This window comes from Hyaloscypha bicolor, assembly GCF_002865645.1.
Source record: "Hyaloscypha bicolor E unplaced genomic scaffold K444scaffold_206, whole genome shotgun sequence".
Taxonomy (NCBI): domain Eukaryota; kingdom Fungi; phylum Ascomycota; class Leotiomycetes; order Helotiales; family Hyaloscyphaceae; genus Hyaloscypha; species Hyaloscypha bicolor.
This window is the reverse complement of record NW_020194708.1, coordinates 69946-91264: the sequence shown is the minus strand read 5'-3', so window position 1 is coordinate 91264 and position 21319 is coordinate 69946. Positions and strand designations below refer to the sequence as shown.

Here is a 21319-nt window from a genome sequence, read left to right as displayed (position 1 = left end):
AAGCAAGAGGAGGGTAGTGTTGAAGATCTCAAACGCCTTCGACATGATGGCCATAAGGAAAAAGTCGCCAATCGATATCGCTCTTTGCTGGTCATTTTCTGCGTCTTCCAATTCATTTTCTCCCTCGGCCTCATATTTCTTCTCATCAGAGCAAATCAAGCCAAACATGATCCAAGCTTGACTCTTTATTGTATGACCTCCTAAAACCTTTTCCTGAGAGTTTGACAAATGAAGAATCCTGATCAAAAAAAAGCACCACTAAATGATCTCGTCGAATACATCCCCCACCGCTTCAACCGTTCCCGTGGTGCAGACAAAACGCCCTTTCAAGGCTGGCCCACGGACGAAATCGACCGCACCTGGCTCTCCGCCTACGCTCCCGGGATACTCTCATCCCTAACCCCCTCCCAAGCCTCGCTCCTCCCCGATACCACAACCCGAATCCCCGTCCCGGGCCGAGAAAACGAGTACCAAGCAACCGTCGACGTCTTCCACCAAATGCATTGTCTAGATGTGGTGCGAATGGCCTTGTACAGAAATAGATATGATAAGCATTTTTATTTCCAGAATGGGACGGTTGACGAGTGTAAATGGGTGCATGTTGGTTTGTTCCCTCCCCCAATACCCATCCCCATACCAAAAACACTCAAGAAGAAAACAGAGAATGGAAAGGAGAGAAATAGGAGAAAATTAATAAAATGGAGTAGATCATTGTCTAGATCAGGTGAGGCAAGCACTCATGTGTTCGGCCGACATTTCCATGGTTCCTTACCAATGGAGTGACGTGGTTCAAGGAACGCGCCCAATGGTGAATAACATGCACACTTGTAGAAACTACACTAAGATTCTGGAGTGGGCGAAGGAGAGGGCGTTAGGGACTAGGGAGTGGCATCCTAGTCGGCGGGTTGTGGAGGGAAAGAATGGGGAGTTGAGGATAGAGAAGGGGAGGAACCATGCGTTGCATGAGGGGGAGGGGGAGTGTAATGCTATTTGATGAGAAAGAAAGGACGGGAGAGGGAGTTTGTGGGATTTTGAAACAATGAAATGAAACTAAAAGATAGCTTGCTTCAATTGCGTTCGATTTCGAAAGATCTTGGTCGAAAGTGTGCACACAGAAATGGAGTCCAAACTTGGCCCCCAACTGGCAGTATCAGCCGCAGCGGTAGTGGCGGACGCCTTATTTCAACCGTAGTTTTTGGTGCTCTATTATAGACCTGAGTGACCTAGCCTCCCTCTTCCTCCAAGAAACATATTCCCTCAACCCACCGCGCAAACCCCACCGCCTTCAAATCAACACCTCTCCAAACCAAATCACTCACCCAAACCAGCACCACCGCATAAACCACATAACTCATCCCAAACCCCACCACATACCTTACAACCGTAAACCTCCCCGAGACCTCCCACATCGCAGGCCACAGCCAATATCCCAGCGTATGCAAAATTGGTCCATGGACAATATACAGACTGAAACTGAGTTTCCCGAAATACTGGATGAGAGGTTGGTTGAGGAAGTTGTTGGGGAAGGAGGTTTGGGATGAAAGGGCGACGAGGGAAACGAGGAGCATGGCGCCAAGACCAGGCCAGAAGCGGACGGGGTTGGTGTCGAAGGAGGGAACGAGGTGCCCCAGAGTGGTGAAGCCTGGGGCGCGGGAGATGCAGAAGTCGGGAGCAGAGAGGAGGTGGAGGGAGATGGGGAAGAGGATGGTTTTGAGGATGGTTTGAATCCAAGAGGGGATGGACTTCCGAGTGGATTTTGACTGGGTTCCCGGTCGTAATGATAGATCGGCGATGAGCATCCCAGCAAGGAATAGCTTCAGATCCCATCGTCCCCATAGATACGCGCTTAACAATAGGAACACCTCGAATCCATACCGTAAATGGGACTGCATCCTCACCACAACAGGCAGGACCAAGAATAATGCGAGCGAGCAACGAAGTTCTGTCGCGATCGTCCACAGGTGAACATCGTAGACTGGATGAAAGTCCTTCCATGAAAACGTATTCATCATCCCTCCCATGGCATGGCACCAATCCAAAATCTGCGCAAGGAACGTTTCCATCCGTTCAGCGTGATGCTCTGGAAACTCCGTGATAATACTACGATCCTTCGTCGCCCGTCTTCCATGCTCAAAAAGGCCAATCCAAACCGCCAGCATCGTAAACGCCATCACCATCGCCGGCGGGATGATCAGTCGAAATCCTCTCCTGAACGTGGAAGATGCCACACTCATCAAACTCGAACATAACTCCCTCCTGCGAGCCAACTGAAGCGGTTTGTAAGAGAGTACAAACCCTGAGATGACAAAGAATACCGATACTGCAGCAGTCCCTGAGTACGCGAGACGAAAGATGGGAAGTTGATGGAACCATAGATTGTGCTGCCCCACTCCAACATCTTCTGGACGAGCACAATGAGCCGCATCTTGAGATGAAAGTCCATAGCCGTAGAAAACAAAGCCTTGGTAAACATAGAGAACATGATAGTTCATTACTGCCAGGGCAGCCAGTCCTCGAAGACCATCGAGAGCTGAGCTTTGACGGATGTTCGTTTCCAGGAGCTCATTGTTTGGTGAGAACCAGCTTGGGAGAATAGCAGCGAAAAATGCTGTCAGGCATGGCCAGATCATCTCCAAGTATCTCTTTCCGATTGAAACATTCGTCTTCCGCCATGTTTTCTCATCACTGGAGTCGAATGATAGAAGTCGTCGCCATTTGGTGCGACTTTGGCCCGCGTTTCCAGGGAGAAATGACATCTCTGCCCAGTTGTCTCCCCCAATTTGAGACTCTCTATGGCGAGAGAGGTATCCTCGAAGGAGCCCAGCCCTCAACAATAAATTGTCGCCCTAGTCCTGATCTACGATACTCGAATGAGAATCTGAATCCTGGATAATACCAATCGGCCCGTTGTGAGAATGAAATTCAGAGCACTTCCCCTGCCACAGAGAACCCAACTGCACGTTTCGCCTCCTCAGATAATTGGTTTGCCCGTAAAAAGACTTTTGTTGTAGAAGTTCACATCTTCAAGGATTTTGACTGGCGGAGAAAAGTCCGAACATGGCGAACACAGCGAAGCGAAGTTTGACCTGCCTGGTGGCCAGATTAGTAATCCCATTTGCATAGTATTAACCATCTACCCTTGATGGTAGCCGCTTACAAGCTCTACACCGCAAGATCATGTATGCGGCTACTCCATAGCGCTGACGGGTGCAGATAAGGCGAAGGTAAGCTTATATTTAACCCGCACAAAGGTATGAACTCCCGAATGGCCCCGCATCCTGGACATCCCGGATAGAAATTAAATAGCCGACTGGTCAAGATGCAAGAACCAGAATGTGACAGGCTATTCCGCCTTATAACGTGGTACAAGGGCGCACTTGTATCCAAATTCAGTAATCTCTGGAGCTTCATAACATCAGCCAATGGACCAACGCATGAGAGATTCCTGATGCGGGCAATAGTCAGACTAATCATGGTAAGCTTATCTCATCACAGGTTGGATTTGATTACTCACTTGTTATACACAATCAATTCCATGGAGGCAAAACAGGGATGGTTGGGGAATTGACGGCGGAATGACGGTAGCCAATTGGAATTGATGTGGGGTCCCCAACGCCGAGCTGCCTCTGATTTCTGATCGGAGCCTAAGAGATTGGTAGCCACGGGTGAAGCTCTGTATCTCCATGAGACGGTCGTGACATAATCCTCGTGCTGATGACCTTCATATCAACAAATGGTCTACGAACAATAAGGGTCGTTCTCGGCAGTAGGAATCCCAAACTAGACGTGCGGAGACAGAAGGGACACGAACTCGCCTGATATAAATTTGATCCAATCACGCATTTGGAGACTCGTAAAATTCTCGATTGTTGGTGAAGCTGAAACCGTAAATAATGCGGTGAGAAAAAGATCACAGCTTTTGAGTTTAGGTTAGCGCTGACGAGGTGGCGGCCGCCACTAACTTGACGACCATGCACTTGTTAGTGTGATAAATTTGGGTAACAGGAGATACGGAGGTAAGTAAGTCAACAGGAGATAAGGAGACTTACTAGATATATCAAATAATTTGATGCCTTCGCCCGTTGCACCGAAACCAAAATAAACTCTAATTCTATATGTCGTACTGAATCCCCTGGGCTGGTCGTACGAATCTCTCTGGATAGTAATACAAGGCCTTGAAACGTTGGTACCGAGCTTCTCGGAGAAGGCCAAGTCAATACGATGGTACAGCGGTTAAGTATTCGCACAGCACTAGCATGGGAGCCCTTGTGCCTTGGTTCCTTTCCTTGATTAGGCAGTACAATATAGCTGCTCTGGGCGCTGATTGGAGTAAAACTGTTGTTGTTTACTCGATAAAGCAAAGCGTAGTGTACCTATGCTAGTGCTGTGCGAATACTTAACCGCTATACCTCCGTAGTCAGTGGCCAGTACCAATGATTTTGTGTGGTGTACCTATTCTCGAGGGCTTTCCACCTCGGGAACCTGTCGGCGAGTTAATCGTTTCAGGATAGAGACCTTGCATGGAACGGTAGCAACGACAAGGGGCGACAGATTATCTTGGCACATATCCACTGAGAACTTTCTTCGATTGGTATCCATCCCATAATAGAAAAACTTTTGAAGCGTTCTTAATAATTAGATTTCAACACAACACAATGGCGAGCCTATCATTCAATGACCCCCCTGCATTAATTGTACCGCACCAGTACAGCAATGTAAGTTTGGAGACCACCTTCGAGTTCGAAAGCAAAAGAAAGGCGCAGAATCGCGTTGCTCAGCAGCAGCATCGTCAGTGATCCACAAGGGAAGAGTTTGAATCTGACTGACTCGATTAGGTGCGAGAAAGACGGCCCAAAAGCTTCAAAATCAAAGAGGTTCAATGAGGTCCATCTCGTCATCAACGGCGAGCACGTCACCCTCTCGGCAGAATAGCCCTTTTCAAACAACGAATGAAATCCCCACATATGAAAGAGCAAGGCGTTTTGGCGGGGACTCTCGTGCTGGTATATGCAACATCTTCTCGGATTCGGCGCCAACCTTGGAGGTCCCGGGAGGATCGCAAACTGGACTTACGTTTTGGAGAGATGACACTATAGCTCCATTCAACGACAGGTCAGCCTGGAACTTCATGCCATCGTCCACTGCATCTCCAAGCGACACAAACTGGCTAGCGAGCTCATTCCCAGCAACTGGTATAGCATTGACATTCATACATCCGAAGTAAAATGTAATAATGATATCGTGTAGAGGTCTCAAACCGGACTTGGTCCGAGTTTACAAATCCGGAAGCGCTTGACCCAATGATTATAGAGACTCTGAGCCAGCAACATAAAAAATCCAGAAACGTTCTCCAAATTCCAGTCACCCCTAGAGAAAGCGCGGGGCCCACGAAGTCGAAAAAACGATTGCACAGTGATGCCTTTACAGAGACGGAGGGTGCTGAAAAGCGATTACCACAAGCCAAACCGACAGAAGTTAAATCAAATAGCTCGGCCACAACTTCATCACACGAAGAAGAAATGGAATCGATCCTGTCTAGCGCACGCAAAATGGGCTTCCGAAACTTTGACGAGTTGGCGACATGGTATTACACATCGCCCTCACCATCCTCCTCCGTTCTGCAATTCTCACAGAAGATGAGTCGTCAACGGCACCTCGCTGGCTTATTCGAATCGATCTTCGCCGACTCGATGCAGTGGCCAGATAATGAGTCGCAGGGTATCAGGCAAGCGGCCATGAGGGCTGTGGAAGGCATTATAGGGGATGAGATGAAGAGCCTTGGGAAGCAGGTGGAGGCAACAGAAGGGCAGGGACAATATCCGACGCCCCTGCCAAGCCATCAAACAGAGGACAAGGAGATTGAACTCAAGGCAGGCAGGCATTTGATACAGGAGCGCGTAAGTGACAATCAAAATGTGAAGCATTAGAGACCAATATGCTGATGCCGTAATCATAGATGCCAAACGCACTGTCTCTTCTGATGGAACTAGTCAGCAGCACGACATCGATGAGTCAAAGGGACATATCAGAAACTGTCTTCGAATGCTTGGCAGTGTTGTGCAAACCACAGCTCAAGAGAAGGTAGCATAGCAAAGAAACATGTATAGGAAGTGCATATCAGGTATCACATATTAACAAGAAGATGTGTAACTTGCAATCTCCAAGTTTACGAACTGTGTAAAGGGTAAGAAAGGACGAGGGATAAAGCCCAGAGCCCAGGTAAAGATCCGCTGCTTATGTCACGTGCTCTGGCTGATCCACGCGCAATCACGCGACGAAATGGGGTGGGATTTGGAAGGGCATGTCTCGCAACAAGAAGCAATTGATATATTATCGTTATTCGTTACAAGGACAGGGAAGTTCGATGGAATTTGGATAGACTTTGATAGAAAAAAGGGAAAGAAAGAAGGAAGACGAAATTCAAGGGAAATAATATGATAGTGGTCAAAATTAACAAAACTTTTCTTAACGCGAGATAGTTTTGTCACGAAAGTTTCAATTGTATAGTATATTATATTAAAGGATCATAATAAAATTATTTTTTGAAAAATCGAAAATCGCATTTCTTAATTTCTTAATAATAATAATTAATAAAGTTACTATAGCCAAAATTAGGTTGCTTAGCAGGAAAAGGCACGGGAAAAGCGGACGGTTCGATAGTCGTCTATGTCACAAAAGGGCAGCGAGCAGTCCGACTATTACAACACCAAGAAGCCAAAACCAGAGAACTCCGGGAATTCACCTCGCCATTGCAAACTATAGCTCACGCGCACCAAAACATGCTAATGGACAAGATGGAGGTCATTAAGCTATATGTAATAGCTCCATGGGAGGAACGACCCCCGCCAGAATTGACTTCAGAATAGAGGTGGCCGTACACATTGCCAATATCACCCGTGGCCTACGGATTGTAAGAAGCTCTTCCGCGAGGAAAGGATAGCAGGAACAGGAGGAGACATCCACTACACTCTCGGCATTTACATTGCAGGGTAGCACCTTTCTGGAGCGCACACCAATCCTCAGGCCTCGCTCAAGTGGAGGTCTCCCAAGGCTAACCATCGCATAGCTCACTATGCGAAAGTATAAGAGTTTTCCCCGCCATCTCTCAAAACCTCCCCAGCTTACGGTCGTTGGCGCAACTTTTGGCGAGAACTCCTGCGGGGCTTGAAGGTTCCGTACATTCCGGTGCGGAATTTTTTGGTCCTTCGGCAATTTTGGTGCCGGAACTTCCGAAGACCCCATGTCCATCAGCGTCTGCCACCCGAAACCTATGTTTCTTATTGATATTACGCATCATGGAAAATACCTTAATTTGACCAAAGGTAAATTAAAGCATTAATGCAGAACGTAGAGCATTCTAAACCCTTTGAGAGTCCTATGCCGCACACGATACGGCGGAAGTGTATAGCACCATTTATGATATTCTTTCTCCATTTCATTTTTACCAAGAACGAGATTCAGACAATATCTCAACTTTCATTTTTCAACCATGCAGAATATTCTGATCACAGCATCCAGCGGTAATATAGGTGCTCAGTTGATCCGAAAGCTTCTCGCCACGAACGCCGTGCATCTGGTACTCGTAACCAGTAGTACTGAGAAATTAAGTTCCTTCGCGAACTCCAATGCCGTAACGATTGTGGAGGGGCCTCTCTCGGATCCACAATGGGTGGAAACACAGCTCAAGGTACACAAGATTGATACAGTCTTTCTCTATCTTTTTGGCATCGAAGAATTATTTACAGTATTCAATTTCTTGAATGCTCTCCAAAGATCGCCGAATGTCAAACATGTTGTGTAAGTACCTGGGAAGCTGCCATTTTATTTCTCGATTGTTTTTGACTCAATATGCAAACCGCCATTTTATATCTGTCAAATCCTGTTGACAGAACTCAACCTGTGCGATCTTCAAATAATTCAGAGTAGTGTTATGGGCCACTCGAATAGTCTCTGTCTTCCCTTCGACTTTCTATGTAACATTTCAAGGCATCTCTTCTTATTTTGCCACGCTGACCGACTCATAGATATCCCTCCGCTTGTGGTGACTTCATTGGCAAACCCGAAAACACGGTCGGTTGGATGTGTGCTCACACAAAAATAAAACCACCCGTCGAGATTGCGTTACGACACATCATGTCATTCACTCATACTGTTATTGGGCCGACATTATTCTTTGAGAACGATAATAAATTCAAAGATGCTATTCTCCAAGGGAGACGGTGGGTCGAGCCTCTCGGCGAGAAAGGAGCTAGCAGAGTCGCCGTCGCTGATGTTGCCGACGCTGTATTTATTGCCCTTCTTGATCAAGGTCGCAAGTGGGATGGAACTAAAATCAATATTGGGACATTAAAACAGTACGCTGTGAGCAAGTATCTGAGTTTAATCTATGGAATGCTGATTGGTCATTTCAGGGCGCAGAAAGCGCAAAGCTTTGGAGTAATGCATTAGATTTCCATATTCAAGCTGTTCCCAGCAACCAAGAAAGCCTAGATATGTTGGAGAAGGAATTTCGAAAGAAACTTGAGCCTGTTTGGGCCAGGGATTTAACTTTGGTAGGAGTTTTCTACGTTTAATCCTTAATATGGCCTTTTGATATGCTCGCTAATATATACCTAGCTATATAAAGGCATTATCTCTACAGGGTTTGGAATATCTGAAGAGGAATATCAATTGCAAGTCAAGCTCTTGGGCCGTAAACCAGCCAAGTACGAAGATTATGTTGTGAAGCTAGTACAAACGGCTGGGTGAAGTCGAAGACCGAACCCATAACCTACTCGAAGTATACCTTCTACCTGAACCGTCTTGGGCGAGATACGGGCTTTGAAGACAAGCTAACGAGCTACTATTTCCGCTATAGCTATACTAATACCATTAATAATATATATCCTATACTATATTATTAACTTCTCGAAGCTAATAGCTATTCTAGATAAGGCCTCAGATACTATATATAATTAAGTTATAAGATATAATACCTTTATAGGAATTTTTAATAAGATATATAATAACTAGTTAGTCAGATTTAATATATAAGATACCTGTTACGCTCTACCGCTTCACTAATAAATTTAGCGTCACGTGATCGCGATGACGCATGCGGCTGGCTAGTATTTAGAACACCAAAGCTCCTGTACTTACGAGCTTCCCTCCTTAGTTTAGAATCCTCGGATTAAGAGCCACTCTACCTGCTTTCCAAGCCCAGAGCCCGGTTTCGTGACAATACCTATCTAGAGAGTAATATTACTAATAATAGGCTAATTCAGGCCTTTACTTATATAAGTATTTAATATAACCCTAGTACTCTAAAAGAAATCTCCCGAAAAGTAATAAAGCGACTTCTTATTATAGATTTAGAGATTGCCGTTCTTAAATAATAATTCAAGAAGTTATATATCCGGATTAAATAGAAGTATAAGTTTATTAATTAAGTACCTAAGAAAATCAGGAAAATATATAAGAAATTCGGCTAGTAGCTTAAGGCTATAATAAAAAGCCTAAAAAATAAACTCGAGGCTAAATATAGAAAGAATTACTTCTTCTATATTAATAATAAGGTAATAAAGAAGTAATTAAATAGGCTACTAAATAAGATAGTAATAGAAGAGGAAGCCGAGCCTATTATTAAATACTAGTTTAAAGAACAAATATAATTATAGCTAGTTCTTTATAATTTCTCTAAAAACCTTAGTTTTTAAGCTATTATTATTTATAAAATCTATACTATTAATCTCTAGATTATACTTACTTTATAAAAAGAGCTTATAACTTACTAGTAATAGTCTACTCTAACCTATAAGAATTCTCTTAAGAAAGAATCTCTCGTTTCTACTTCTGCTCTTACTCCTATTCTTAATTCCTTTCTACTAGCTAGTAAATTCCCTTTTATTATAGAAAAGACCTAGTATATATTTTATATTAATAATAAGGTACTCTTATATAGGTAGTAAATAAATAGATTTAGCCGAGTTTTATATATATAGAACTATATTGAGAATATTTACTTATATAGAATACTAGTAAAGTAGTAAAGTATTTACTATTATCCTATTTATAAGGCTAAAGGATTATTACTTAAAAATAAGATATTAATTTTTTATTTCTATTTTATTTATTAATATTATATATATAAGAGGTATTTTTTAAACTTATATATTATTATAATTAATATTAATAGAATTATACTTATTATTCTAATATATAAATTATTTTTAATTTTTAAAGTTTTTATTTAATTTCTTTAAATATTACTTATAAATAAAACGAGTTAAATTTATTTTAAAATCTTAGATAAATCTCCTAATAATTTTTAGTTCTATTAATATAATTTTAATAAAAAGTTCATTTTTAGAATTCTTATATATAATATATTATATATAGACCTTAGCTTTATTTTATTCTATATTATAATTAAGATTTTATTAAAGAACCTAAGATTTCTTTTAGTTTTATTAGATTAAAATTAATTAAAAAGATATTTCTAATTCGAATTTAATAAAAAGCACATATTTAGAATTCCCGGATATAATATACTTTATATAAGCCTTAGTTTTATAATATTTAATATTATACTTAATATTTTATTAAAATATCTAAGATTTTCTATTATTTTAATTCTTTTAAAATTAATTAAAAAAGAACTAATAGTCTAATTCTTATATAAAGTAGCTCCTTTAATAGCCCTTATTATATAATATATAGAAGTAGTACTTTTATTATAGCTTATTTAAAACTTATAATATATAAATTAAGCTCTTAATCTTAGTTTAAAATATAAGTATTTCTATTTAATTACTTTAATTTATTATTAATAAAATTAGCTAAAAATTTATATATAACTACTTTTATATATAGTAAATCTAAATATAATATAAAAGTTACTTGAAAAGGTTCTAGTTACTAAGCTATTAGGTTTAAGCTTAAAAACTTTAGAAAAATTAAACTAAAATTTCTTTTATTATATTATAAATATATTTTTAGATCTTTTAATTACTAGTTTAACTTAATATTCTTATAAGAGCATATATTTAAATTTTGGGCCTTTTATATAAGAAATAGCCTAAATTAAAAGTTATTTATATTTTTAGCTATTTTCTAGCTTTATTTATTAATAATCTAGCGTCTATAAGGCAGATTTTTATATAAAATAGTTCTAAAAATCGGCCTAAATTAGAAGATTCAATATATAAATATTTTTATTAAGTTTATTAATACTTTTAGAAAATACTATATAATTTTTAAATTCTTTAATATTTTTCTAATAAAAAGTTATAATATTTTTAAAGAATATTATAATAGAATACTATAAACTATTATATATTTTATAATATAATTATATTATTAAACTATTTTCTTTAAAAATAAAGAAATTAATTTATAAAATAATTAATAATAAATAATAATAAAATGTTTTGAATTAAAATATAAATATAAAAAGTACTAGTATTAAATTTAATATAAAACTCAATTTTTTTTCTTTTAAAGTTTAAAAAAAGCTTTTATAAATTAGAATAATTAATAATATATATATAATCTAATAATTAATTAATATATAACTAATTTATTAATTAGTAGTATTTTTATAATATAATAAAATTATTAGTTCTTTTAATTATTAATTATATTATTCTTAAACTAAAATATATTATATTAGCTAAGCTTAGTTAGAATATAGCTTCTTTAGATAAGAATAGAATTCTGAGAGCTAATAATACTAATTTGGATTATTTTTATTTATATAAAAGTTAGTTAGAATAAGAGTATTACTAGTAAGTTTACTAGAAATATAAATAATCTTAAAATTCTCTAAAGAACATAAATTAGTATTTCCTTATAGCTTATTCTTAATTTAAAATAGCTAGTTATTAAAGATAGTATAATCTCTAGTAAAGAGAATTAGATCTGAGAATTTAGTAATTCTAGTATTTCTAAAGAAAATATAAGATATAAGGAATTCTAGACGGGAAGAAATAAAAGATAATTCGGAATTCTTTTAAGAGAGGTTTAGAATAGCCAGAATAAATAAAGCAGAAATAGCTAGAGCTATTATAAGCTAATCTATTATAGCTATATAGTATTTAATATTATTCTCGAGTTTAGTATTATAGAGCTTAGTATTCTCGAGAATAGCTTTCTTATAACTATAGGTATTCTTATATAAAATAGCCTTTTAGATATTCTCCTAGTAGTTCTTTATAATAATATTAATATCTAAAAGTAAAGTATTAGGTTTTTTAGCCTATTTATATAACTCTCTAGTAGTAATATAGTTATTAGTTTCTAGAAGCTTTATAATAAAAGTAGAAAGTTCTATTTCTATAGATTTATTTATAAATTTTTCAGAAATACTAATAAGATATTTGGTTCGGGAAAGGCTATTAATAGAATAACCTGAACTAGTAAGAGCTTTACTAGAAGCCTTAGTAGAAATTAATATAATTCCTAGTTATATTATATTCTGGAAAATTGACTTATTATACTTTTTCTTTATTATATTCTCTCTAATAGTCTTATTATTAGTATATATATAGGGCCTATAAGGTTATAGGGTAAGGCTTGAGAATAATAGTTAGGTTACTAGCCTATAGGTATCTATTATTCTAAGACTTAATTAAAGAGTAGCCTTTATTCGAGGTTTTTCGATTTTCGGGTTTTTAGAAGAATTTCTAATATATTACTAGTATATATTAGTAAAAATATAAATACCTGATTTCTTTAAGGATTCTAAAGCTTTTTACTTTTATTATTCTGGAATTTATTACTTGTATTTTTGAGGTTCTATTATCTTAATAGTACTTATATTTCTAATAGTTCTGAATTAGTTTATTTGAAATTCTTTATAGAATTAAAAAAATAAGCTTTAAATATTATTATAAATATAGTATTTAGAGTTTAGAAAGCAAAGTAAAAGGTTTCTTATAAAGATAATTTAAAGCTAAGGAAGGGAAAACTAGAATATAGGAGGCTATAAAAAGGTATATATACCCTATAATATACTAGTCTTAAAGGGGCTTAGCTTTCTAAATATCTCTAGTATATTTCAAGTATACTTTTCTAGTAAAGCAGCCGTATTATATATATCTAGAAAGTATTTAGTATCTAGTAAAGTATTTTAGATACCGGGTATCTAGGAATTATAATAAATAAGACTTTTTTTCTAGATTAGTATTTCTTTTTTTCTTATAAAAATATATAACTATTTAAAGACTTATAAGAATAGAGTTATATTTCGAAACTAAGAATTTATAAAATAGTTTCTTAATTCTATATTTATTTTAGATTATAATAGTTTATTCTTTCTAATTCCTAAAACTCTAGAAATAAAAGCTTCTAAAAAAGAAAAAGAAATTATATAAATAAAAATAATATCTAATATATTAGATATATTTCGAAACTCATATAATTAAAAGATATATCTAATATATTAGGCTATAAATATATTTGTAATAATTTTTTTAGAACGAGATTTTCTCTAAAGCTTTAAAATACAAGAATAATTCTCTTATATAACTTATAACCCGAAAATTTAGTAAAAAATAAAAATAATATCCAGAAATAATTAAAGAAGAATTCTTATACTTTTTAATAAATTAAGAAATAAATCCAGGAAATAAAAGTATCTAATATCATTTCCCTAAATATATATAATACTAGCTTTAATTCTCTTTTTCTTTTTATAGTTTTATTTTATAATAAAAATTTTTTTTTTTTATAGTTCTATTTTATAATAAAAATCTCACTCTCTTTTTTATACTTTCTTACTAAGTATAATAAGCTTTATTTAGCTAAGGCACTCTTTAATACCTTAATTCTTTAATAAATAATCTAAGGATTTTTACTCGAGTAACTAGAATTCTATTAGTTATAAGAATATATTTATTAGCTATTATCTCAAATTATAAACTAATTCGAGAAATCGTAAAACTCGGCTCTTATAACCCGGGAAGTTATTAAACTCGGGAATTAGAACGTGGAATATATTATTAAAGGGCCTTATAAATAGTAGTAAATAGACCTGAGAAGTTATTAAAAGTATTAAATAATTAGTAAAGAATAATAAAAGAAATAAGAACTATTTTAGGGCAGGAAATAGTTTCCGGATTCTTTATTCTATTATTATAGTTATAATAAGTAAAATAACCCGGATTAAAAACTAATAGTTATAGATCTTAATATAATAATAAATAATATTTATTAAAAGAAGTAAATATTTCTAAATTAATAGTTATATGAAATAAGAGTAGCTATAGCTTTATAGCAAGAATTCCTGGCTAAGAAATAAAATATAAAAGGCTTATAAAAGAAATAAGAAAGTTTCCCTAAAAAAGCAAATAGCTATAAAAGAAAAGAAAACCTAAATAAAAACAAATAAACTTTGGTTTACTAGAGAGATAATTATTTTAATAAGCTTATAGAAGACATATTATTATAGAAAAGGCAAAACTCCTATAATATAAGATTTCGGATAAGTATACTAAAGTGTCTGGGTAATAAATTCTAGTTAATTCTAATATATATAACTTTATATTTAAAAGAAATAAATTAATAAGCGAGATATTAGATATAATAATAGTAAATACGAGTATTAGATAATTAATACTTCTTTTTTTATTAGCTAATTAGAAGTATTATTTCTTTTAATTAATTCTCGAATATAATTATAGACAGATTTATAAATAATACTAGATAGTACTCTTATAGATATAGGCTATATATTAAGAAATAGTAGTTATTATTACTAGAATATAAACTTAGATAACTATAAGCTAGTAATAATACACTTATATTAAATAATAGCAGGTTATAAATAAATTCTAGAAAGTATTAATAGAAGTAATAAGTTTATATAAGGAATTTTTTATTACTTAAAAAGAAAAATAAAGTTCTATTAGTAATATAAATAGTAAAATCGAATTCCTTATTCTAATTCTATAATATTTAAAAATTAAAATAAGTAAATAATAATTTAGGCTAGGCTTATTATTAAAAGAAAATTTAATATATATTTGAATTCTATTTTATTTATTTAGAATCTTAATTATAATTAATTAAAGAAATAATAAAAATAGAAAAAAAACATAAGAGGCAAGGAATTTTAATAAAATAAACTCACTTAAATTATAATAATTATCTCTAAACTTATTAGCCAAAATTCTTTATATAAGCCTTTTTTATTAAAAACTTATTAAAATCCTAACTCTAATATAATATTTATTCTTCTATTATATAAAACTAATTCTTATAAAAAGTGAATTTAAAAATCGGCTTAAATTAAAAGATTTAATATATAAAATTTTCTATTAATTTTATTAATACTATTGGAAAATACTATATAATTTTTAAATTCCTTAATACTTTTTTAATAAAAAATAATAATATTTTCAAAAATATTATAATAAAATAATATAGAACTAATATTAAAAATTAAATTTATATATTATTCGAGTATTTAAATTATATTAATAGTTATTTTTATAGCCTATATATAAATTAATATATAAATTATATAATAATTAAAACTTATTTGAAATATTTATTAAAATTTAGTCTAAATTATAAAATTATATTTTTATTTAAAAGCTTATTAATTATTTATTATTTTTTTGTTTTAAGCTAAATTCCTTTATTAATATAAACTATATTTTATTAAAGAACTAGCTTTAAAAGCCTTTTTATTTTTTTATTAATATATTTAATTAAGTATTTTCTAAAGAAATAATATTATTTATTATAAAAATAAAAATAAAATAGAAGAAATTAGTTATTATTTTATTATTAGTTAGCCCGAACTCGATTTTCTTATTTATATAACTAGATTTTATAAATATTTTATTAAAATATATAATATAATTAATAGTATTTTCTATTAGTTAAATATTATATATTTACTATTCTTTCTATAATACTTTATATTATTTTATTATTATTAGATTATTATATTCGAATTATTTATATATTAAATTATATTTCTTATTTAGCTAGTTAATATATTTTAATATATAAGAGTTTATTTCCTTAACCTACTCTTTAATTCATTCTTAATAAGTATCTCTTTATTTGCCTTCTTTGCCATTCTTCTTTGCTCGCCTCCTCTGCCGTTCCTCTTTATCTATATCGAATTTTTCCTCTAAGTCCTTCTCACTTTTTCTTCTCATCTCCTGGGTAATGTAACCCAAATCGACAAGTCCATCAATATTACGTCTCTCGGTATGCCTGATTGCCCATTTATAATCTTCCGAAGATAAAATTCTCTTCTTCCAAAGATACTCGATAATAAAGAAATCAGGACGCATATTCTCAGCTCGCGCTCCGTATCTATAATGCTCCACAATGTGCAACATCCGTCGTCTCCAGCTCGCAAGCGGATCATTATGATTTTCAAAAATGCGTTCACAGAATATGCATGTCGCTCTGGGTGGAGGCCCGTATTGTAAAAAGTGAGAGACGCTATGCTTTATATATGGGTGGATTTGCGAGGGATGGAAAGTTAAAGAGCAATCTTCAAGTAGAAACTCGCACACAAGCTCATATCCGTAGTTAACTCTTTCGGATATCAGGGGCTGCGTGATTCGTTTGAATAAAGCAAACTCATCTTCATCAAGCTGTGTTGAGTCGAAAAGATGGTAACGGTATCCGCCCTGGCTGGAAATAGCGTTTATCGGGGTCTGCGACAACCCGCCGGATGGGTCTGTTGCTTCAACGCTTGACCTCATAGTTCCAGTACTATCTGATGACTTTTTGATTTCCTCTTGGTAGAGGACTTCTTTCATGCAAATAGGACTAAGCGGTGTTAGCAGTATGGTGACAACCTTACTTCGCTGAATATTGCGCACCATGTTGACCATCTTGAGGTTGCTGAGCTCTGTAGCTGTCCAGTGCAACCTTCCTGCGGGCACTGAAAAGTTGCACTATCCGAACTACTCTCTGGTAACTTGCGACTAACCACCGACATGGTCACTGTCGACCCACGGCGGAGTAGCGTGTTCGAATTTGCTGTCGTTAAAACGCGCTCCCCAATCGAACTTATCAAAAGATAGTCCCCTCTATGAACCAACGAAGAGCCCGGGAGGAATCGGAATTCGTGTTTAACGAATGCTTGTAGGATCTAATACCCTGCGCATTAGTTTGAGATAGATGTCAAATGTCCAAGAACTCACTTCGAGCGATTGAAAAAATTCATAAGGCAAGATTCGTGGCGATCTTCCGAGAGCATCCAAGAATGAAATGTTATACTTTGCGAGCAGTGTTGGCATCAAGGCTCTAGAAGGTATGACCAGTCGTGACAACGCTAATCTATTATTTTGGTATGTAAGTGGGGGAAAGTCTCCATCTGAGGAATGGAATGACCTACAAGAGATTCTTCAAGAACAGTCCCAGGTATAGGAACACTAGGTAGTATCTCCCTATGTTAGCTGTTGTTGTAAAGAAGAATATGATATCCCTTACATATCTCGGAGACTTTCTTCCCTTTCCTCACCAATATCACCCTGAATGCCACCTCGTTTCGGTTGAAGCTTTCGTGATGAATTACTTCCCGATAGAGCAGAGTTGATTTCCTCTTGAATTTGGGAAGGCTTGCCAATATTCTGCTTGATCCACTGGACATCGGAGGACAGCCCTTCATAGCATTCAAACGTCTTCGCAGCGAGCCTCTCATATTGCATATCGTGTTCATCTTTGACATTCGCGAGTAGCTTCTCATGGAGTGGAAGAAGATTCTCCCGAAGAAGATTCATCAGATCTGGGCGAAGAGCGTCGTCAACTACCGTTCGTAAATCCCGAGGCAGTTGAGTTTGAATGGTTGATACGATGTCCCTTGACTTGCAATCAGCTCTCTTCTCATCGTTAAACAGAAGGAAAACCGCAGGGACTGACAATGTTAATCGTTGCACAAGTGTATCAATGATCCTCATATGCGACTCGACCCTTTTTCTCAGTGCGAGCACTTTCTTAGATACCAGAATATGCCAGTGCAGTTTCTTGAAAACATCGCGATGGTAAGCTGACGATGCATATTGTCTAAGAGAAGGCTCAAACTTCGTCACAGCCTTCAGAAAACTTTCCACGGGCTCTCGGACCTGAGCGACCTGTTCCTCGATGTCCTTGGCGTAGGAAGGATAAGCACGCCACGCAGCAAAACTCTGTAATGGATCTAGAGTGCGGTTTAAGTCTCGAAGAAAGCCTACAGCCTCGCGGTAATCGCTCGCCGCACCGTCGCAGCTGTTGAGAGCCTGGATTAGGCTGTATATCAGCTTGACGGCTGTCGCAATGCCACCGGCCGACCATCCGAACGACATCTGTGATATTTTGTAAGTTAGCAACACCTCAAACTGGTGGGAATGTTGGTGTGGCGAAAATTTGAGGTTGAGATGACGGGGCTGAATTGGATGTCTGCATAATGCCGGCGGCCCCTCATTGGGCTCTGCCCCTACGCGTGTTCAAGATTGATAGAGACACAGGGGTTAGAGCATATCTCGACCCTTGGTCGGAAGCCTGGAACGGAAGGCTTAGATTCGAGACTCAGTATAAGGTTACCACTGGCCATTAATTGGGGGATCCAAACTGTAACATTAGTGCAACTTTATTGAGAATGCTATGATGAAATAACAATATTGATATCATTCCCGACTATTTTACCAGTCATCTACTCCGACTCCTCATCGAAAGCTTTTTCGTATTACTCCGTGTATCAAGTGATTGTTGAACTTTATGTTGCGCTTCGTTTCTTCCCCTCAAATGTTGGGATATAAAGTCTTCTTTATCGGGATAAATTTCTTGCAAAATGTCAGAAGCTCTCTTTCCAGTCAGTGTTCTTTTCAGATCAGATGATCAATTGATATGATATATTGAGAGCCTGCAGGCTTTAGCGAGGCAGACCGACGGGCAGACTTGTGGCTGTCTTCACTGCATACCACAAGTTGGACTGACGAGGTTGAAGGACGGGCTGAAATAGATTCGGGGAACGAGTCGAACGAGGAGCTCGAGGCTGAGTCGCAGGAAGAGTCAGAAAAGAAGTCGCAAGTGGAGTCTGAGGAGGGGTCTAAGCTCGGGACGGAACTTCAGGAGTCTGAGCAGAAGGCAAGAGAGGATCCAGAAGTGAGCGAAGAGAATCACGACGGGTACGCTGGGCACCAGGTCTCGGATGGACATGTTGGAATGAACAATGAGAACAATGGTTCGAACGATTATGAACCTCATCTGATCGATGGTCATCGCAACATTATTGACAATCAGGCGGGCATCACCAGCCGAGGAGAGCACATCTGGTTGTCTTCAACTGGCCGGAAGAAATCTGTTGATTCAACTCCACGCGCGACTCATCGAGGCCGGGATCAAGCAGTTGGTTACGCTGGCGAGGGATTCATTGTCAATATCCTGAAAACAAAGATTGAGGACACTGGACGAGCAAACTCCGTCGGCATGCAAATGTTTATCCCTATAGCGAGGCGGAAATCACCGATTTAGAATATCAGGACAGAACGGGGTGTTTTTAGCAGGCTTCTAAGAACTTGGACAGATGGTAAGGTCCCGAACTGGCTCGAAGAAGTGTGCGTATCTGGATCTAGAACCCGGCCAAAGTATTGGCTGGAAGTGAAAACAATACCTGGAAGCTGCGAGACGGTCTTTTTTGTCAGTACGCATCAGTATGAGTTGGTAAGCTTCCGAACGCTTTCTTCGACATTCATCTGCTTCTGCAAGGCCCTCTGCCTCAACTATTACTAACATGATGCAGATGCAAGAGATGGCTATTATCGATGGCGATATGCCTATCAATGTCTATGTGCTACAGGGACACATCTCTCTCCGTAATATCTTCAACATCATCTAATGCGCCCCGATTGCCAAGCTCTATGGCATATTCTTTGATAGTCTTTATATGCTTCCGAAGAACATCACTTGAAAACCCTTCCTAAATCAGTTCTCTCCGGAAGTCTTTCCATATTGCCTTATCGTCTTCGGCATAAGACGTTAGGATCGATCCCTCTCCAGCCTTTGGTGCCTTTGCCTGCATCATCACCGTGATATAATTCAAGGCCCGTCGTATTTCTCTAACCTCTTCCCCCTGCGATTCCATGAAAGATTCTACTTTCCCTTGCGAGCCCATCGAAAGCAGGTTGATATGCAAAGTTAATAAAGACGTGTAAGTGCAGATCTTGAGTCTGATATCCGCCAAATCCAGCATCTCTCCGTTACCGAACTTGACTTTCTTTCAGAGCTTTGTAACGCTTCTCCTCTTGTCCGATAACGTATTGTACTTGTCCAAGATCTTGGACAGCGTCCTTAAACCCGATGGCAGTCCCCCAAAAGTTGCGCCAATTGCCCCCTTCGATCGGCCCCCTCATCGCTTTGGCTGAGGATCGAGTCGGACTTCGAAACTTCGACCTCCAGTCGCCGGAGTATGCGGTGTAAGCTCGTGGCTGAGTAGGTCAGCTCCTCGTGAGCGCCGCATGCTTTTCGCGAGTTCTGTACAACTTGCCAGGCCAGCTGGGTAAGGAGCACAAAGTCGCCGATTCCGTAGCCGAACGACATTGCGGTGCGGAGGTTACAGCGAGGCTGGTGAGGCTGTGGCTGTGCGAGAGACATAAAGAAGGAAGAGAGAAAGGGGGTAGGAAGAGGGCACTACGGTGTGTTTTAATCTCGGTAGTCGGCAGCGCGGCTCCCCGAGCCTCTAAGGACGCCTGCCCTAATGTAGGCTAGACCGACCCAGTTATAGGGCACTGGCGGTGGCAGTGGCACGGGCTCGTAGGACCAGCAGCCCCGGCGGGGCAGTATGTCAAATGATTAGGTTTGATTTGATTAGAACCCCCTACTAAAATCAAATCAAGTCAAAATCAAGCTAATCAAATTATACTTAATTATAATCAAAGATAATCAAAGATAATTAATTAGATTTATCACGTGGCTATGTACATGACTCTGGAGCTTTGGAAGCCGAGATAAGGCTAAAATAAGGTCTGGGCTAGCCGTATTCGGTATTACTAAAGGCGCTCTTTACTAAACCAGCCCTAGTACTAATTAGTAAGCAAAGCTAAAGGCACTAGAACCTCCTTAATTTCTAGTAATTTCCTGTTACTAATAAAAGAGCTATAAATAAACCTTTATAGTAATTAAGGAAAAAGAAATAAGAAAATAAGAAAATAAGAAAATAAGAAAATAAGAAGGAAAAAGAGAAAGAGATTTCTAAAGAAGAAAACTATTAAGATAAGGTAATATTATAATAGTAGTAAAGAGCTTGAATTAAGCTTAAGGCTATCTGCCAGGCTAAGGAAGTACTAGCCATATACTAAGTCACGTGCAATGGCATTATATAACTAGTAGCAGG

General features: G+C 37.1%; 8 protein-coding genes across 8 annotated transcripts; 4 read left to right on the top strand and 4 right to left on the bottom strand.

Moving 5' to 3' along the window:
- Positions 1-252: 252 nt before the first annotated feature.
- On the top strand, positions 253-874 carry K444DRAFT_511631 (uncharacterized protein; the record flags this gene model as incomplete). The annotated part of the gene is made up of 2 exons (XM_024873471.1): positions 253-604; positions 705-874. Coding segments are annotated over 2 exons (522 nt in total), but the record flags the coding sequence as incomplete, so codon positions are not given.
- A 296-nt stretch (positions 875-1170) lies between these two features.
- On the bottom strand, positions 1171-2528 carry K444DRAFT_623065 (uncharacterized protein). The gene has a single exon (XM_024882231.1). The coding sequence runs from the start codon at positions 2490-2492 to the stop codon at positions 1224-1226; it is 1269 nt and encodes a 422-aa protein (XP_024726021.1). The 5' UTR covers positions 2493-2528; the 3' UTR covers positions 1171-1223.
- Positions 2529-5528: 3000 nt separating this feature from the next.
- K444DRAFT_493255 (uncharacterized protein) lies at positions 5529-5819 on the top strand (the record flags this gene model as incomplete). Its single annotated transcript, XM_024873236.1, has 1 exon — positions 5529-5819. A coding segment is annotated over one exon (291 nt), but the record flags the coding sequence as incomplete, so codon positions are not given.
- A 1670-nt stretch (positions 5820-7489) lies between these two features.
- K444DRAFT_638997 (NAD(P)-binding protein) lies at positions 7490-8748 on the top strand (the record flags this gene model as incomplete). Its single annotated transcript, XM_024884326.1, has 4 exons — positions 7490-7797; positions 8025-8361; positions 8412-8552; positions 8617-8748. The coding sequence occupies 4 exons, from the start codon at positions 7490-7492 to the stop codon at positions 8746-8748; spliced, it is 918 nt and encodes a 305-aa protein (XP_024726019.1).
- Positions 8749-16076: 7328 nt separating this feature from the next.
- On the bottom strand, positions 16077-16556 carry K444DRAFT_499355 (uncharacterized protein; the record flags this gene model as incomplete). Its single annotated transcript, XM_024873323.1, has 1 exon — positions 16077-16556. A coding segment is annotated over one exon (480 nt), but the record flags the coding sequence as incomplete, so codon positions are not given.
- A 20-nt stretch (positions 16557-16576) lies between these two features.
- Positions 16577-18371, bottom strand: K444DRAFT_301242 (uncharacterized protein). The gene is made up of 5 exons (XM_024871721.1): positions 17872-18371; positions 17443-17811; positions 17348-17395; positions 17154-17289; positions 16577-17101 (listed from the first exon to the last, which is right to left on the bottom strand). Exons 1-5 carry the CDS (start codon positions 18291-18293, stop codon positions 16787-16789), a joined length of 1290 nt encoding a protein of 429 aa, XP_024726017.1. The 5' UTR covers positions 18294-18371; the 3' UTR covers positions 16577-16786.
- Positions 18372-18778: 407 nt separating this feature from the next.
- On the top strand, positions 18779-19461 carry K444DRAFT_671112 (uncharacterized protein; the record flags this gene model as incomplete). The annotated part of the gene is made up of 2 exons (XM_024887716.1): positions 18779-18799; positions 18850-19461. The coding sequence occupies 2 exons, from the start codon at positions 18779-18781 to the stop codon at positions 19459-19461; spliced, it is 633 nt and encodes a 210-aa protein (XP_024726016.1).
- Positions 19462-19906: 445 nt separating this feature from the next.
- Positions 19907-20560, bottom strand: K444DRAFT_658041 (uncharacterized protein; the record flags this gene model as incomplete). Its single annotated transcript, XM_024886212.1, has 2 exons — positions 20284-20560; positions 19907-20203 (listed from the first exon to the last, which is right to left on the bottom strand). Exons 1-2 carry the CDS (start codon positions 20524-20526, stop codon positions 19907-19909), a joined length of 540 nt encoding a protein of 179 aa, XP_024726015.1. The 5' UTR covers positions 20527-20560.
- Positions 20561-21319: the final 759 nt, after the last annotated feature.